Here is a 21,229-nt window from a genome sequence, read left to right as displayed (position 1 = left end):
TATACTGGGCACTGGGTACATACAGTAGAGAACATATACCGGGACTGGGCACGTACAGGAGAGAACATATACCGGGCACTGGGCACATACAGGAGAGAACATATACAGGGCACATACAGGAGAGAACATATACAGGGCACGGGGCACATACAAGAGAGAACATATACCGGGCACTGGGCACATACAGGAGAAACATATACTGGGCACTGGGTATATACAGTAGAGAACATATACCGGGCACTGGGAACATACAGGAGAGAACATATACCGGGCACATACAGGAGAGAACATATACCGGGCACTGGAGACATAAAGGAGAGAACATATACCGGGCACTGGGCACATACAGAAGAGAACATATACCGGGCACTGGGTACATACAGGAGAGAACATATACCGGGCACTGGGCACATACAAGAGAGGACATATACTGGGCAAGGGGCACATACAGGAGAGAACATATATTGGGCACTGGGTACATACAGTAGAGAACATATACCGGGACTGGGCACGTACAGGAGAGGACATATACCGGGCAATGGGCACATACAGGAGAGAACATATACTGGGCACTGGGCACATAGAGGAGAGAACATATACCGGGCACTGGGCACATACAGGAGAGAACATATACCGGGCACTGGGCACATAGAGGAGAGAACATATACCGGGCACTGGGCACATACAGGAGAGAACATGTACCGGGCACTGGGTACATACAGGAGAGAACATATACTGGGCACTGGGTACATACAGGAGAGAACATATACCGGGCACTGGGTACATACAGGAGAGAACATATACTGGGCACTGGGTACATACAGGAGAGAACATATACCGGGCACTGGGCACATACAGGAGAGAACATATACTGGGCACTGGGTACATACAGTAGAGAACATAAACTGGGCACTGGGCACATACAGGAGAGAACATATACCGGGCACATACAGGAGAGAACATATACCGGGCACTGGGCACATACAAGAGAGAACATATACCGGGCACTGGGTACATACAGGAGAGAACATATACCGGGCACTGGGTACATACAGGAGAGAACATATACCGGGCACTGGGTACATACAGGAGAGAACATATACTGAGCACTGGGTACATACAGGAGAGAACATATACCGGGCACTGGGTACATACAGGAGAGAACATATACTGGGCACTGGGTACATACAGGAGAGAACATATACTGGGCACTGGGTACATACAGGAGAGAACATATACCGGGCACTGGGTACATACAGGAGAGAACATATACTGGGCACTGGGTACATACAGGAGAGAACATATACCGGGCACTGGGTACATACAGGAGAGAACATATACCGGGCACATACAGGAGAGAACATATACCGGGCACTGGGCACATACAGGAGAGAACATATACTGGGCACTGGGCACATACAGGAGAGAACATATAATGGGCACTGGGCACATACAGGAGAGAACATTTACCGGGCACTGGGCACATACAGGAGAGAACAAATACCAGACACTGGGCACATACAATAGAGAACATATACTGGGCACAGACAGGAGAGAACATATACCGGGCACTGGGCACATACAGGAGAGAACATTTACCGGGCACTGGGCACATACAGGAGAGAAAATATACCGGGCACTGGGCACATACAGGAGAGAACATATACCGGGCACTGGGCACATACAGGAGAGAACATATACCGGACACTGGGCACATACAGGAGAGAACATATTCCGGGCACTGGGCACATACAAGAGAGAACATATACCGGGCACTGGGCACATACAAGAGAGAACATATACCGGGCACTGGGAACATACAGGAGAGAACATATACGGGGCACATACAGGAGAGAACATATACCAGGCACTGGGTACATACAGGAGAGAACATATACTGGGCACTGGGTACATACAGGAGAGAACATATAGCGGGCACTGGGCACATACAAGAGTGAACATATACCGGACACTGGGCACATACAGGAGAGAACATATACCGGGCACTGGGCACATACAGGAGAGAAAATATACCGGGTACTGGGCACATACAGGAGAGAACATATAATGGGCACTGGGCACATACAGGAGAGAACATTTACCGGGCACTGGGCACATACAGGAGAGAACATATACTGGGCATTGGGCACATACAGGGGAGAACATATACCGGGCACTGGGCACATACAAGAGAGAACATATACCAGACACTGGGCACATACAGGAGAGAACATATACCGGGCACTTGGTACATACAGGAGAGAACATATACTGGGCACATACAAGAGAGAACATATACCGGGCACTGGGCACATACAATAGAGAACATATACTGGGCACAGACAGGAGAGAACATATACCGGGCACTGGGCACATACAGGAGAGAACATTTACCGGGCACTGGGCACATACAGGACAGAAAATATACCGGGCACTGGGCACATACAGGAGAGAACATATACCGGGCACTGGGCACATACAGGAGAGAACATATACCGGACACTGGGCACATACAGGAGAGAACATATTCCGGGCACTGGGCACATACAGGAGAGAACATATACCGGGCACTGGGCACATACAAGAGAGAACATATACTGGGCAATGGGCACATACAGGAGAGAACATATACTGGGCACTGGGCACATACAGGAGAGAACATATACCGGGCACTGGGCACATACAAGAGAGAACATATACCGGGCACTGGGCACATACAAGAGAGAACAAATACCGGGCACTGGGAACATACAGGAGAGAACATATACCGGGCACATACAGGAGAGAACATATACCAGGCACTGGGTACATACAGGAGAGAACATATACTGGGCACTGGGTACATACAGGAGAGAACATATAGCGGGCACTGGGCACATACAAGAGTGAACATATACCGGACACTGGGCACATACAGGAGAGAACATATACCGGGCACTGGGCACATACAGGAGAGAAAATATACCGGGCACTGGGCACATACAGGAGAGAACATATAATGGGCACTGGGCACATACAGGAGAGAACATTTACCGGGCACTGGGCACATACAGGAGAGAAAATATACCGGGCACTGGGCACATACAGGAGAGAACATATACTGGGCATTGGGCACATACAGGGGAGAACATATACCGGGCACTGGGCACATACAAGAGAGAACATATACCAGACACTGGGCACATACAGGAGAGAACATATACCGGGCACTTGGTACATACAGGAGAGAACATATACTGGGCACATACAAGAGAGAACATATACCGGGCACTGGGCACATACAATTGAGAACATATACTGGGCACAGACAGGAGAGAACATATACCGGGCACTGGGCACATACAGGAGAGAACATTTACCGGGCACTGGGCACATACAGGAGAGAAAATATACCGGGCACTGGGCACATACAGGAGAGAACATATACCGGGCACTGGGCACATACAGGAGAGAACATATACCGGACACTGGGCACATACAGGAGAGAACATATTCCGGGCACTGGGCACATACAGGAGAGAACATATACCGGGCACATACAGGAGAGAACATGTACCGGGCACTGGGCACATACAAGAGAGAACATATACTGGGCACTGGGTACATACAGGAGAGAACATATACCGGGCACATACAGGAGAGAACATATACCGGGCACTGGACACATACAGGAGAGAACATATACCAGGCACTGGGTAAAAACAGGAGAGAACATATACTGGGCACTGGGCACATACAGGAGAGAACATATACAGGGCATTGGGCACATACAGGAGAGAACATATACTGGGCACTGGGCACATACAGGAGAGAACATACACTGGGCACTGGGCAGATACAGTAGAGAACATATACCTGGCACATACAGGAGAGAACATATACTCGGCATTGGGCACATACAAGAGAGAACATATACCAGGCACTGGGCACATACAAGAGAGCATATATACCGGGCACTGGGCCCATTCAGGAGAGAACCTATACCGAGCACTGGGTACATACAGGAGAGAACATATACCGGGCACTGGGCACATACAGGAGAGAACATATACCGTGCACTGGGCACATACAGGAGAGAACATATACCGTGCACTGGGCACATACAGGAGACAACATATACCGGGCACTGGGCACATACAGGAGAGAACATATACCGGGCACTGCGTACATACAGGAGAGAACATATACCGGGCACATACAGGAGAGAACATATACCGGGCACTGGGCACATACAGGAGAGAACATATACTGGGCATTGGGCACATACAGGGGAGAACATATACCGGGCACTGGGCACATACAAGAGAGAACATATACCAGACACTGGGCACATACAGGAGAGAACATATACCGGGCACTGGGTACATACAGGAGAGAACATATACCAGGCACTGGGCACATACAAGAGAGAACATATACAGGGCACTGGGCACATACAGGAGAGAACATATTACGGGCACTGGGCACATACAGGAGAGAATATATACCGGGAACATACAGGAGAGAACATATACCGGGCACTGGGCACATACAGGAGAGAACATATACAGGGCACTGGGCAAATACAGGAGAGAATATATACCGGGCACATACAGTAGAGAACATATATCGGGCACTGGGCACATACAGGAGAGAACATATACCGGGCACTGGGCACATACAGGAGAGAACATATACCGGGCACTGGGCACATACAGGAGAGAACATATACCGAGCAATGGGCACATACAGGAGAGAATATATATCGGGCAATGGGCACATACAGGAGAGAACATATACCGGGCACTGGGTACATACAGGAGAGAACATATACCGGGCAATGGGCACATACAGGAGAGAACATATACTGGGCACTGGGCACATACAGGAGAGAACATATACTGGGCACTGGGTACATACTGGAGAGAACATATACTGGACACTGGGTACATACAGGAGCGAACATATACTGGGCACTGGGCACATACAGGAGAGAACATATACTGGACACTGGGTACATACAGGAGCGAACATATACTGGGCACTAGGCACATACAGGAAGAGAACGTATACCGGGAACTGGGTACATGCAGGAGAGAACATATACTGGGCACTGGGTACATACTGGAGAGAACATATACTGGACACTGGGTACATACAGGAGCGAACATATACTGGGCACTAGGCACATACAGGAAGAGAACGTATACCGGGAACTGGGTACATGCAGGAGAGAACATATACTGGGCACTGGGTACATACAGGAGAGAACATATACTGGGCACTGGGCACATACAGGAGAGAACATATACCGGGCACTGGGAACATACAGAAGAGAACATATACCGGGCACTGGGCACATACAGGAGAGAACATATACCGGGCACTGGGCACATACAGGAGAGAACATATACTGGGCATTGGGCACATACAGGAGAGAACATATACTGGGCACTGGGCACATACAGGAGAGAAGATATACCGGGCACTGGGTACATACAGGAGAGAACATATACCGGGCAATGGGCACATACAGGAGAGAAAATATACTGGGCACTGGGCACATACAGGAGAGAACATATACTGGGCACTGGGTCTATACTCTAGAGAACATATACTGGACATTGGTTACATGCAGGAGCGAACATATACTGGGCACTGGGCACATACAGGAGAGAACATATACCGGGCACTGGGAACATACAGAAGAGAACATATACCGGGCACTGTGCACATACAGGAGAGAACATATACCGGGCACTGGGCACATACTGAAGAGAACATATACTGGGCACTGGGCACATACAGGAGAGAACATATACCGGGCACTGGGCACATTCAGGAGAGAACATATACTGGACACTGGGCACATACAGGAGAGAACATATACCGGGCACTGGGCACATTCAGGAGAGAACATATACTGGACAATGGGCACATATAGGAGAGAACATATACCGGGCACTGGGCACATACAGAAGAGAATATATACTGGGCACATACAGGAGAGAACATATACCGGGCACATACAGGAGAGAACATACACTGGGCACTGGGTACATACAGGAGAGAACATATACCGGGCACTGGGAACATGCAGAAGAGAACATATACCGGGCACTGGGCACATACAGGAGAGAACATATACCGGGCACTGGGCACATACAGGAGAGAACATACACTGGGCACTGGGTACATACAGGAGAGAACATATACCGGGCACTGGGAACATGCAGAAGAGAACATATACTGGGCACTGGGTACATACAGGAGAGAACATATACCGGGCACTGGGCACATACAGGAGAGAACATATACTGGGCAACTGCAGGAGAGAACATATACCGGGCACTGGGTACATACAGGAGAGAACATATACTGGGCACTGGGAACATACAGGAGAGAACATATACCGGACGCTGGGCACATATAGGAGAGAACATATACCGGGCACATACAGGAGAGAACATATACCGGGCACTGGGCACATAAAGGAAAGAACATATACCGGGCACTGGGCACATAGAAGAGAGAACATATACCGGGCACTTGGCACATAAAGGAAAGAACATATACCGGGCACTGGGCACATAGAGGAGAGAACATATACCGGGCACTGGACACATACAGGAGAGAACATATACCGGGCACTGGGCACATACAGGAGAGAACATATGCTGGGCACTGGGTACATACAGGAGAGAACATATACCGGGCACTGGGTACATACAGGAGAGAACATATACTGGGCACTGGGCACATACAGGAGAGAACATATACCGGGCACATACAGGAGAGAACATATACCGGGCACTGGGCACATACAGGAGAGAACATATGCTTGGCACTGGGTACATACAGGAGAGAACATATACCAGGCACTGGGCACATACAGGAGAGAACATATACCGGGCACTGGGCACATACAGGAGAGAACATACACTGGGCACTGGGTACATACAGGAGAGAACATATACCGGGCACTGGGAACACACAGAAGAGAACATATACCTGGCACTGGGCACATACAGGAGAGAACATATACCGGGCACTGGGTACATACAGGAGAGAACATATACCGGGCACTGGGCACATACAGGAGAGAACATATACCAGGCACTGGGCAACTGCAGGAGAGAACGTATACCGGGCACTGGGAACATACTGGAGAGAACATATACCAGGCACTGGGCAACTGCAGGAGAGAACATATACCGGACACTGGGAACATACAGGAGAGAACATATACCGGACACTGGGCACATATAGGAGAGAACATATACCGGGCACGTACAGGAGAGAACATATACCGGGCACTGGGCACATAAAGGAGAGAACACATACCGGGCACTGGGCACATAGAGGAGAGAACATATACCGGGCACTGGACACATACAGGAGAGAACATATACCGGGCACTGGGCACATACAGGAGAGAACATATACCGGGCACTGGGCACACATAGGAGAGAACATATACCGGGCACTGGGCACATACAGGAGAGAACATATGCTGGGCACTGGGTACATACAGGAGAGAACATATACCGGGCACTGGGTACATACAGGAGAGAACATATACTGGGCACTGGGCACATACAGGAGAGAACATATACCGGGCACATACAGGAGAGAACATATACCGGGCACTGGGCACATACAGGAGAGAACATATGCTTGGCACTGGGTACATACAGGAGAGAACATATACCAGGCACTGGGCACATACAGGAGAGAACATATACTGGGCACTGGGTACATACAGGAGGGAACATATACCAGGCACTGGGCACATGCAGGAGAGAACATATACAGGGCACTGGGCACATACAGGAGAGAATATATACCGGGCACTGGGCACATAGAGGAGAGAACATATACCGGGAACTGGGCACATACAGGAAAGAACATATACCGGGCACTGGGCACATAATGGAGAGAACATATACTGGGCACTGGGCACATAGAGGAGAGAACATATACTGGGCACTGGGCACATGCAGGAGAGTACATATACCGGGCACTGGGCACATACGGGAGAGAACATATACCGGGCACATACAGGAGAGAACATATAGCGGGCACTTGGCACATACAGGAGAGAACATATACCGGGCACTGGGTACATACAGGAGAGAACATATACTGGGCACTGGGTACATACAGGAGAGAACATAAACTGAGCACTGGGCACATACAGGAGAGAACATATACTGGGCAATGGGTACATACAGTAGAGAACATATACCGGGCACTGGGCACATACAGGAAAGAACATATACTGGGCACTGGTTACATACAGGAGAGAACATATACCGGGCACTGGGCACATACAGGAGAGAATATATACTGGGCACATACAGGAGAGAACATATACCGGGCACTGGGCACATACAGGAGAGAACATATATCAGGCACAGGGCACATACAGGAGAGAACATATACTGGGCACTGGGCACATAGAGGAGAGAACATATACCGGGCACTGGGCACATACAGGAGAGAACATATACCGGGCACTGGGCACATAGAGGAGAGAACATATACCGGGCACTGGGCACATACAGGAGAGAACATGTACCGGGCACTGGGTACATACAGGAGAGAACATATACTGGGCACTGGGTACATACAGGAGAGATCATATACCGGGCACTGGGCACATACAGGAGAGAACCTATACTGGGCAGTGGGTACATACAGGAGAGAACATATACTGGGCACTGGGTACATACAGGAGAGAACATATACCGGGCACTGGGTACATACAGGAGAGAACATATACTGGGCACTGGGTACATACAGGAGAGAACATATACCGGGCACTGGGTACATACAGGAGAGAACATATACTGGGCACTGGGTACATACAGGAGAGAACATATACCGGGCACTGGGCACATACAGGAGAGAACATATACTGGGCACTGGGTACATACAGTAGAGAACATAAACTGGGCACTGGGCACATACAGGAGAGAACATATACCGGGCACATACAGGAGAGAACATATACCGGGCACTGGGCACATACAAGAGAGAACATATACCGGGCACTGGGTACATACAGGAGAGAACATATACCGGGCACTGGGTACATACAGGAGAGAACATATACCGGGCACTGGGTACATACAGGAGAGAACATATACTGAACACTGGGTACATACAGGAGAGAACATATACCGGGCACTGGGTACATACAGGAGAGAACATATACTGGGCACTGGGTACATACAGGAGAGAACATATACTGGGCACTGGGTACATACAGGAGAGAACATATACCGGGCACTGGGTACATACAGGAGAGAACATATACTGGGCACTGGGTACATACAGGAGAGAACATATACCGGGCACTGGGTACATACAGGAGAGAACATATACTGGGCACTGGGTACATACAGGAGAGAACATATACCGGGCACATACAGGAGAGAACATATACCGGGCACTGGGCACATACAGGAGAGAACATATACTGGGCACTGGGCACATACAGGAGAGAACATATACCGGGCACTGGGTACATACAGGAGAGAACATATACCGGGCACTGGGTACATACAGGAGAGAACATATACCGGGCACTGGGCACATACAGGAGAGAACATATACTTGGCACTGGGTACATACAGTAGAGAACATAAACTGGGCACTGGGCACATACAGGAGAGAACATATACCGGGCACATACAGGAGAGAACATATACCGGGCACTGGGCACATACAAGAGAGAACATATACCGGGCACTGGGCACATACAGGAGAAACATTTACTGGGCACTGGGTACATACAGTACAGAACATATACCGGGCACTGGGAACATACAGGAGAGAACATATAACGGGTACATACAGGAGAGAACATATACTGGGCACTGGGTACATACAGTAGAGAACATATACCGGGACTGGGCACGTACAGGAGAGAACATATACCGGGCACTGGGCACATACAGGAGAGAACATATACCGGGCACTGGACACATAAAGGAGAGAACATATACTGGGCACATACAGGAGAGAACATATAATGGGCACTGGGTACATACAGGAGAGAACATATACCGGGCACTGGGTACATACAGGAGAGAATATATACTGGGTACCGGGCATATACAGGAGAGAACATATACAGGGCACTGGGCACATACAGGAGAGAACATATACCGGGCACTGGGCACATACAGAAGAGAACATATACTGGGCACTGGGCACATAGAGGAGAGAACACATACCGGGTACTGGGCACATACAGGAGAGAACATATACCGGGCACTGGGCACATACAGGAGAGAACATACACTGGGCACATACAGGAGAGAACATATAACGGGCAATGGGCACATACAAGAGAGAACATATACCGGGCACTGGGCACATACAGGAGAAACATATACTGGGCACTGGGTACATACAGTAGAGAACATATACCGGGCACAGGGAACATACAGGAGAGAACATATACGGGGCACATACAGGAGAGAACATATACCGGGCACTGGAGACATAAAGGAGAGAACATATACCGGGCACTGGGCACATACAGGAGAGAACATATACTGGGCACTGGGTACATACAGGAGAGAACATATACCGGGCACTGGGCACATACAGGGGAGGACATATACCGGGCACTGGGCACATACAGAAGAGAACATATACTGGGCACTGGGCACATAGAGGAGAGAACACATACCGGGTACTGGGCATATACAGGAGAGAACATATACAGGGCACTGGGCACATACAGGAGAGAACATATACCGGGCACTGGGCACATACAGAAGAGAACATATACTGGGCACTGGGCACATAGAGGAGAGAACACATACCGGGTACTGGGCACATACAGGAGAGAACATATACCGGGCACTGGGCACATACAGGAGAGAACATACACTGGGCACATACAAGAGAGAACATATACCGGGCACTGGGCACATACAGGAGAAACATATACTGGGCACTGGGTACATACAGTAGAGAACATATACCGGGCACAGGGAACATACAGGAGAGAACATATACGGGGCACATACAGGAGAGAACATATACGGGGCACATACAGGAGAGAACATATACCGGGCACTGGAGACATAAAGGAGAGAACATATAACGGGCACTGGGCACATACAGGAGAGAACATATACTGGGCACCGGGTACATACAGGAGAGAACATATACCGGGCACTGGGCACATACAGGAGAGGACATATACCGGGCATTGGGCACATACAGGAGAGAACATATACTGGGCAAGGGGCACATACAGGAGAGACCATATATTGGGCACTGGGTACATACAGTAGAGAACATATACCGGGACTGGGCACGTACAGGAGAGGACATATACCGGGCACTGGGTACATACAGGAGAGAACATATACCGGGCAATGGGCACATACAGGAGAGAACATATACTGGGCACTGGGTACATACAGTAGAGAACATATACCGGGACTGGGCACGTACAGGAGAGAACATATACCGGGCACTGGGCACATACAGGAGAGAACATATACAGGGCACATACAGGAGAGAACATATACAGGGCACGGGGCACATACAAGAGAGAACATATACCGGGCACTGGGCACATACAGGAGAAACATATACTGGGCACTGGGTATATACAGTAGAGAACATATACCGGGCACTGGGAACATACAGGAGAGAACATATACCGGGCACATACAGGAGAGAACATATACCGGGCACTGGAGACATAAAGGAGAGAACATATACCGGGCACTGGGCACATACAGAAGAGAACATATACCGGGCACTGGGTACATACAGGAGAGAACATATACCGGGCACTGGGCACATACAAGAGAGGACATATACTGGGCAAGGGGCACATACAGGAGAGAACATATATTGGGCACTGGGTACATACAGTAGAGAACATATACCGGGACTGGGCACGTACAGGAGAGGACATATACCGGGCAATGGGCACATACAGGAGAGAACATATACTGGGCAAGGGGCACATACAGGAGACAACATATATTGGGCACTGGGTACATACAGAAGAGAACATATACCGGGCACTGGGTACATACAGGAGAGAACATATACTGGGCAAGGGGCACATACAGGAGAGAACATATATTGGGCACTGGGTACATACAGTAGAGAACATATACCGGGACTGGGCACGTACAGGAGAGGACATATACCGGGCAATGGGCACATACAGGAGAGAACATATACTGGGCAAGGGGCACATACAGGAGAGAACATATATTGGGCACTGGGTACATACAGTAGAGAACATATACCGGGACTGGGCACATACAGGAGAGAACATATACCGGGCAATGGGCACATACAGGAGAGAACATATACTGGGCACTGGGTACATACAGTAGAGAACATATACCGGGACTGGGCACGTACAGGAGAGAAGATATACCGGGCACTGGGCACATACAGGAGAGAACATATACAGGGCACTGGGCACATACAGGAGAGAACATATACCGGGCACTGGGCACATACAGGAGAGAACATATACTGGGTACTGGGCACATACAGGAGAGAGCATATACCGGGCAATGGGCACATACAGGAGAGAACATATACTGGGCACTGGGTACATACAGGAGAGAACATATACCGGGCACTGGGCACGTACAGGAGAGAAGATATACCGGGCACTGGGCACATACAGGAGAGAACATATACTGGGCACTGGGCACATAAAGGAGAGAACATTTACTGGGCACATAAAGGAGAGAACATATACTGGGCACTGGGCACATACAGGAGAGAACATATACCGGGCACTGGGCACATACAGGAGAGAACATATACTGGGTACTGGGCACATACAGGAGAGAACATATACAGGGCACTGGGCACATACAGGAGAGAACATATACTGGGTACTGGGCACATACAGGAGAGAACATATACTGGGCACTGGGCACTGGGCACATACAGGAGAGAACATATACTGGGTACTGGGCACATACAGGAGAGAACATATACAGGGCACTGGGCACATACAGGAGAGAACATATACTGGGCACTGGGTACATACAGTAGAGAACATATAACGGGCACTGGGAACATACAGGAGAGAACATATACTGGGCACTGGGTACATACCGGAGAGAACATATACTGGTCACTGGGCACATACAGGAGAGAACATATACCGGGCACTGGGCACATATAGGAGAGAACATATACCGGGCACATACAGGAGAGAACATATACCGGGCACTTGGTACATACAGGAGAGAACATATACTGGGCACTGGGTACATACAGGAGAGAACATGTACCGGGCACTGGGTACATACAGGAGAGAACATATACTGGGCACTGGGCACATACAGGAGAGAACATATATCGGGCACTGGGCACATACAGGAGAGAACATATACCGGGTACTGGGCACATACAGGAGAGAACATATACCGGGCACTGGGCACATACAGGAGAGAACATATACCGGGCACAAACAGTAGAGAACATATACCGGGCACTGGGCACATACAGGAGAGAACATATGCTGGGCACTGGGTACATACAGGAGGGAACATATACCGGGCACATACAGGAGAGAACATATACCGGGCACTGGGCACATACAGGAGAGAACATATGATGGGCACTGGGTACATACAGGAGAGAACATATACCGGGCACATACAGGAGAGAACATATACCGGGCACTGGGTACATACAGGAGAGAACATATACCGGGCACTGGGCACATATAGGAGAGAACATATACCGGGCACTGGGCACATACAGGAGAGAACATATGCTGGGCACTGGGTACATACAGGAGAGAACATAAACCGGGCACATACAGGATAGAACATATACCGGGCACTGGGTACATACAGGAGAGAACATATACCGGGCACTGGGCACATACAGGAGAGAACATATACCGGGCACCGGGTACATACAGTAGAGAACATATACCGGGCACTGGGCACATACAGGAGAGAACATATACCGGGCACTGGGCACATACATGAGAGAACATATACCGGGCACTGGGCACATACATGAGAGAACATATACCGGGCACTGGGCACATACAGGAGAGAACATATACCGGGCACTGGGTACATACAGGAGAGAACATATACCGGGCACTGGGCACATACAGGAGAGAACATATACTGGGCAAGGGGCACATACAGGAGAGAACATACACTGGGCACAGGGCACTTACAGTAGAGAACATATACCGGGCACTGGGCACATACAGGAGGGAACATATACCGGGCACTGGGCACATACAGGAGAGAACATATACCGGGCACTGGGTACATACAGGAGAGAACATATACCGGGCACTGGGCACATACAGGAGAGAACATATACCGGGCACTGGGTACATACAGGAGAGAACATATACCGGGCACTGGGCACATACAGGAGAGAACATATACTGGGCAAGGGGCACATACAGGAGAGAACATACACTGGGCACAGGGCACTTACAGTAGAGAACATATACCGGGCACTGGGCACATACAGGAGGGAACATATACCGGGCACTGGGCACATACAGAAGAGAACATATACCGGGCACTGGGTACATACAGGAGAGAACATATACCGGGCACTGGGCACATACAGGAGAGAACATATACCGGGCACTGGGTACATACAGGAGAGAACATATACCGGGCACTGGGCACATACAGGAGAGAACATATACTGGGCATTGGGCACATACAGGAGAGAACATATACTGGGCACTGGGCATATACAGGAGAGAACATACACTGGGCACAGGGCACATACAGGAGAGAACATATACCGGGCACTGGGCACATACAGGAGAGGACATATACCGGGCATTGGGCACATACAGGAGAGAACATATACTGGGCAAGGGGCACATACAGTAGAGAACATATACCAGGCACTGGGCACATACAGGAGAGAACATATACCGGGCACTGGGCACATACAGGAGAGAACATATACTGGGCACGGGGTACATACAGTAGAGATCATATACCAGGCACTGGGCACATACAGGAGAGAACATATACCGGGCACTGGGCACATACAGGAGAGAACATATACCGGGCACTGGGCACATACAGAAGAGAACATACACTGGGCACAGGGCACATACAGGAGAGAACATATACCGGGCACTGGGCACATACAGAAGAGAACATACACTGGGCACAGGGCACATACAGGAGAGAACATATACTGGGCACTGGGCACATACAGAAGAGAACATACACTGGGCACAGGGCACATACAGTAGAGAACATATACTGGGCACTGGGCACATACAGAAGAGAACATACACTGGGCACAGGGCACATACAGGAGAGAACATATACTGGGCACTGGGCACATACAGAAGAGAACATATACTGGGCACAGGGCACATACAGGAGAGAACATATACTGGGCACAGGGCACATACAGGAGAGAACATATACTGGGCACTGGGCACATACAGAAGAGAACATACACTGGGCACAGGGCACATACAGTAGAGAACATATACTGGGCACTGGGCACATACAGAAGAGAACATACACTGGGCACAGGGCACATACAGTAGAGAATATATACTGGGCACTGGGCACATACAGAAGAGAACATACACTGGGCACAGGGCACATACAGTAGAGAACATATACCGGGCACTGGGTACATACAGGAGAGAACATATACCGGGCACTGGGCACATACAGTAGAGAACATATACCGGGCACTGGGCACATACAGAAGAGAACATACACTGGGCACAGGGCACATACAGGAGAGAACATATACCGGGCACTGGTTACATACAGGAGAGAACATATAGTGGGCACAGGTGAGGGCACAGAGAAGCTAACATTTACGCAGCCCATGAAGCATGCATTATGTGTACACCGGGCACAGGCCACATTATTTATTTATTCTTTTATCTTTTGTAATTGACTTTATTAGAATTATTCCTTTGCCTGGAGCAGCCGTCCGCCGCTTATCTCCGGCAATAGATTTCATAGAACGCTTGTCTCCTGTCAAGTAACTTATGGATTAGAATGTGAGATGTATGGATGGGCAGTGGTGCCACTAGATCTTATGGTGCAATTCTTAGGATTCCCCTCTGAGTTGGCGCCGCTGATCCTGAGGTTTTCAGTGAGAATCTGTTGCTACATTTTCTACCACTAAATTGATGCATCAACCACAGAGGACAATGCATGGGCCCCTAAGAACAATATTTGGGCCCCTCAGAACAATATATGGGCCCCTTAGAACAATATATGGGCCCCTAAGAACAATATATGGGCCCCTTAGAACAATATATGGGCCCCTTAGAACAATATATGGGCCCCTTAGAACAATATATGGGCCCCTTAGAACAATATATGGGCCCCTAAGAACAATATATGGGCCCCTAAGAACAATATATGGGCCCCTAAGAACAATATATGGGCCCCTAAGAACAATATATGGGCCCCTCAGAACAATATATGGGCCCCTTAGAACAATATATGGGCCCCTAAGAACAATATAGGGGCCCCTTAGAACAATATATGGGCCCCTAAGAACAATAAATGGGCCTCTAAGAACAATATATGGCCCCCTAAGTACAATATATGGGCCCTTAAGAACAATATATAGGATCCTGAGAACAATATATAGGATCCTGAGAACAATATATAGGCTCCTTATTGGATTATATTGGACCCTGAAAACAATAGATGGGCCCTTAAGAACAATATATATAGGTCCCTAAGAGCAATATATGGGCCCCTGAGAACAAAATATAGGCACCTAAGAGCAATAAATGGTGCCCTGAGAAGACTCTTTGGGCCGCTAAGTACAGTATATGGGCCCCTGAGAACAATATATGGACCCTAAGTACAATATATGGACCCCTAATAACAATATATGTGGCCCTAAGTACAATATATGAGCCCCTGAGAACAATATAGCGCACCATGTAAACAATATAGTGGCCCCTAAGAACTATATATGGGCCCCTGATAATATATGGGGCCCTAAAAACAAATATATTTGCCCCTGATATTAATATATGGACCCCTTAGAACAATATGTGGGGCCCTTTTCAAGAAGAATATGCAGATCCTTAGCAGGACCAGTATGTGAATTGCTCGGAGATCTTAAGTAGTCAGATATGTCAGGACATTCTTTGGCGCCCTCTTCAGTGGGGTCTGGACATGAAGACGAGTTCAGAGCCAAGATGCAACAGATTCTACCGCCCTTTAACACGTTGCATACCTCACATATAACACTGTGTATCAATTATCAATGTCCACTTAGAAACAAACAAGTTTGCTGAAGTTTTTTTGGCACACAGTCTTCCTGGTTGCAGTTCTCAAGTGAAGCCCAAAAACGTAGGGGTTCCAGTCACACTAGGTGGCGCTGCTTCTAAAAATAACAGAAATGTCCAGATTAGTCTCGCTGTCCTGTTATCCTCACTAGGACCCCTCTGTACCCTGTGATATCAGGCGGATGAGGTTCCTGGGAGAGTGCTTGTTCCCCATAATTGGCCTGGGAAAAAGGGGCTATCGATCAGCTGACATCATTGTTACACTGTTCACATTGGATACTAGCACTAGAGATGAGCGAACTTACAGTAAATTTGATTCGTCACGAACTTCTCGGCTTGGCAGTTGATGACTTATCCTGCATAAATTAGTTCAACTTTCAGGTGCTCCCGTGGGCTGGAAAAGGTGGATACAGTCCTAGGAGAACTAATTTATGCAGGAAAGGTCTTCAACTGCCGAGCCGAGAAGTTCGTGACGAATCGAATTTACTGTAAGTTTGCTCATCTCTAACTAGCACCATTGGCGGCATCTCCCATGACACCATTGGCGGCATCTCCCATGGCACTTTCGAAGGCTCCTGCAGGATGTGTCCTTCTGGCAATGCTGGGACCCTCCAGGACCTGAGCCAATTCTGTTCCTTTCTGCTGTGGTTGGCTCTGGGCTGGTAATACACCTGTTACTGACAAATGTTTTCATCATGCACCTTAGTCTATGTCTGTCTGAGCACATGTATTCTGAGTTTTAACCATGGTTATCTGTCCTGTCTGATAAATATATATGTGTACACATATATATATATATATATATATATAAGGTACTAATACAAAGCAAGGTAAAATATATATATATATATATATATATATATATATATATTATTTATTTATTTATTATTACCTTGCTTTGTTTTAGTACCTTTGTCGGGTTTTAGTATTCTTGTATTGTTTGCTCTGCTTTGTGTTGCCTAGTCCATGTTCACACTGTGCATTTGTCAGTCTTGTTTTGACCCTTGTTTGATCCTGGATCTCTTAGCATAGAATCCTGTTCTGAGCCTTGTGCTAATTTGTCTATCTAGGAGAGAGTTAATCTTGTGTCTGTACCTGTGTTTGCTTGTATTTAGGATTTCTGTTTCCTCCTAGCCTAGTATCCTGATCACACTATGGAGAGTGTCCGCTAGCTAGGAGCCTAATTGGCTTTGCTTTTGATGCCCCTCTATGCTTGGAGTTGGATGTCTAGTGTGTTCCTTGTTCTGAGTCCAGAGTGAACAGTGCTCTTGATTTCCTGACAGGTTTAGTGTTCTGACATTCAGTTAACCCCTTCATCTCCTGGTTTTGTCTGCTGTATACTTATCCTCATGTCTAGTCTTGTTCATATTATTATATCTGCCGTTAATCTTAATCCTGGTTTTTGAACTGTTTGTTAGTATGTTATATCCTGCCTGGTATATATGTTAGTATGTTATATACTGCCTGGTATATCTGTTAGTATGCTATATCTTGCCTGATATATCTGTTAGTATGTTACATATTGCCTGGTATATCTGTTAGTATGCTATATCCTGCCTGGTATAACTGTTAGTATCTTATATCCTGCCTGATATATCTGTTAGTATGCTATATCCTGCCTGATATCTCTGTTAGTATGCTATATCCTCCCTGGTATATCTGTTTGTAGCTTTGTAGTATTCCCATTATGTTTCTGACTTATTTCCCGACATGTACAGTTGGTTTATTTTGCTTGACTTTTACGCTTATGCACTTTAGCGCAGTATAGGGTCCGTCCTCGTGGTTGTCGATCCATTGTTTAGGGTGGATGGGCAATAGAAAGGGACAGCGGTTGTAGGGACAGTTAGGGCTCACAATTCCCTGTTTACTGCTGCCCCCCGTTTCATGACTACTCTCACTTTTTAGAGGGTCAAAACCATCTAATCATCAGCAGATCTCCTGTTCATCAAATATAAGGAGTAATCTGGTTGACTCCCTGTGCCCTCCTTTTCGCTCCTCTAACTCTGCTCTCTTCTCCTTTACAGACTAAAGTCGGGTCCTCGCCATGTCCCTCACCGAGCTCGGCCTTCTGCGGTGGCTCCGGGAGGGCAGACAGTCCCGGAAGTTAATTCTGCTCATCGTCTTCATCGCCCTCTTACTGGATAACATGCTTCTCACTGTAGTCGGTAAGAACCTTATATTTTAGATTATTATTATTATCATCATCATTCTTATTATTATTATTAATACTAAAATAATAATAGTAATAATAATGTTGTTCTTTATTTCACGTTTTATTTCTTGTAATTTGTGTGAATAAATGAATGAATATTTTATAAGAATAAATTATAATTAATCGTTTTATGTTTGATCTTGTATTTATCATTATTATTGTCATTCTTTATTTCATATATTTATTTATTAGCATTTGTGTTATTTGATTAATATTCATCGCTTAATTTAGGTTTGATCTTGTATTTATCATTATTATTATTATTTTCATTATTATTATTTTTCTTCATTTTATGTATGTATGTTTTATCATTTGTGTTTAATGTCTATTATTCATAATTTTATTTAAAGGTTCACTTTCTATATTTTGTTAGCATTATTATTTTTATCCTTTTTTATGTATTCATTTGCTTTTTATGCTTTATTATTTGATTCTGTTGTTATTTTTATTTGTTGTTTTACCTGTTTTCTCTTTTATATTATTATTATTATTATCCTTTATTTCATGTATATATTTTTGCATTATATTTCTTCTTATTATTATTATTATTATCCTTAATTTTGGTTATTCATTTTATTTATGTTTAATGTTGTTGTTTTCTTCTTATTATTATTATTATTATTTTTATGATCCTTTATTTGTGTATTTGTTTTTTCTTTATGCCTATATGTTTTTTGTTTCTGTAGTTATTTTTTATGTGTACCATCTTATAATTATAATTTTTCCCCGGCAGTCCAAGTATATTTGCGCCCTTGTATTCTTGTTGGTGCGGTTGCTTTTGCTGTGACAATCCGGTCATAATCTGTACAGATATATATATATATTTTTTTTATGCCTGTTTGGCAGATGTTGTGATGAGGATCAATAATGGCGTAAGTAATGATGATGGCGGGGCTGGGATCAGCATCAGTATATTACTACACTGCTCAAAAATATAAAGGGAACACTTAACACAATGTAACTCCAAGTCAATGACGCTTCTATGAGATCCCACTGTCCACTCAGGAAGAACACTGATTGACAATCAATTTCACATGGAACAGACAACAGGTGGAAATTATAGGCAATTAGCAAGACACCCCCAATAAAGGAGTAGTTCTGCAGGTGGTGGCCACAGACCACTTCTCAGTTTCATGCTTCCTGGATGATATTTTGGTCACTTTTGAATGCTGGAGGTGCTTTCACTCTAGTGGTAGCATGAGACGGAGTCTACAAGCCACACAAGTGACTCAGGTAGTGCAGCTCATCCAGGATGGCACATCAATGCGAGCTGTGGCAAGATTGTGCAGAGCATGGAGGCGCTACCAGGAGACAGGCCAGTACATCAGGAGATGTGGTGGAGGCTGTAGGAGGGCAACAACCCAGCAGCAGGACCCCTACCTCTGCCTTTGTGCAAGGAGGAGCAGGAGGAGCACTGCCAGAGCCCTGCAAAATGACCTTCAGCAGGCCACAAATGTGTCAGAAACAGACTCCATGAGGGTGGTATGAGGGCCCGACGTCCACAGGTGGGGGTTGTGCTTTACAGCCCAACACCGTGCAGGACGTTTGGCATTTGCCAGAGAACACCAAGATTGGCAAATTCTCCACTGGCGCCCTGTGCTCTTCAGAGATGAAAGCAGGTTCACACTGAGCACACGTGTCAGAGTCTGGAGATGCTGGGGAGAACGTTCTGCTACCTGCAACATCCTCCAGCATGACCGGTTTGGCGGTGGGTCAGTAATGGTGTGCGGTGG

General features: G+C 47.1%; 1 protein-coding gene across 1 annotated transcript in view; it reads left to right on the top strand.

The window, feature by feature from the left end:
- Window positions 1-21,229, top strand: part of SLC18A2 (solute carrier family 18 member A2) — a 125,886-nt gene that overhangs the window by 25,611 nt on the left and 79,046 nt on the right. Inside the window, exon 2 of the mRNA XM_056529777.1 lies at window positions 19,309-19,449. Coding sequence (XP_056385752.1) covers window positions 19,329-19,449 — 121 coding nt within the window. The 5' untranslated portion in view covers window positions 19,309-19,328. The remainder of the gene's footprint in view (window positions 1-19,308; window positions 19,450-21,229) is intronic.

The sequence above is a fragment of the Hyla sarda genome, chromosome 7 (genome assembly GCF_029499605.1).
Source record: "Hyla sarda isolate aHylSar1 chromosome 7, aHylSar1.hap1, whole genome shotgun sequence".
NCBI lineage: Eukaryota > Metazoa > Chordata > Amphibia > Anura > Hylidae > Hyla > Hyla sarda.
The sequence above is the reverse complement of the archived record's forward strand: the minus strand, read 5'-3'. Positions and strand labels throughout refer to the sequence as shown.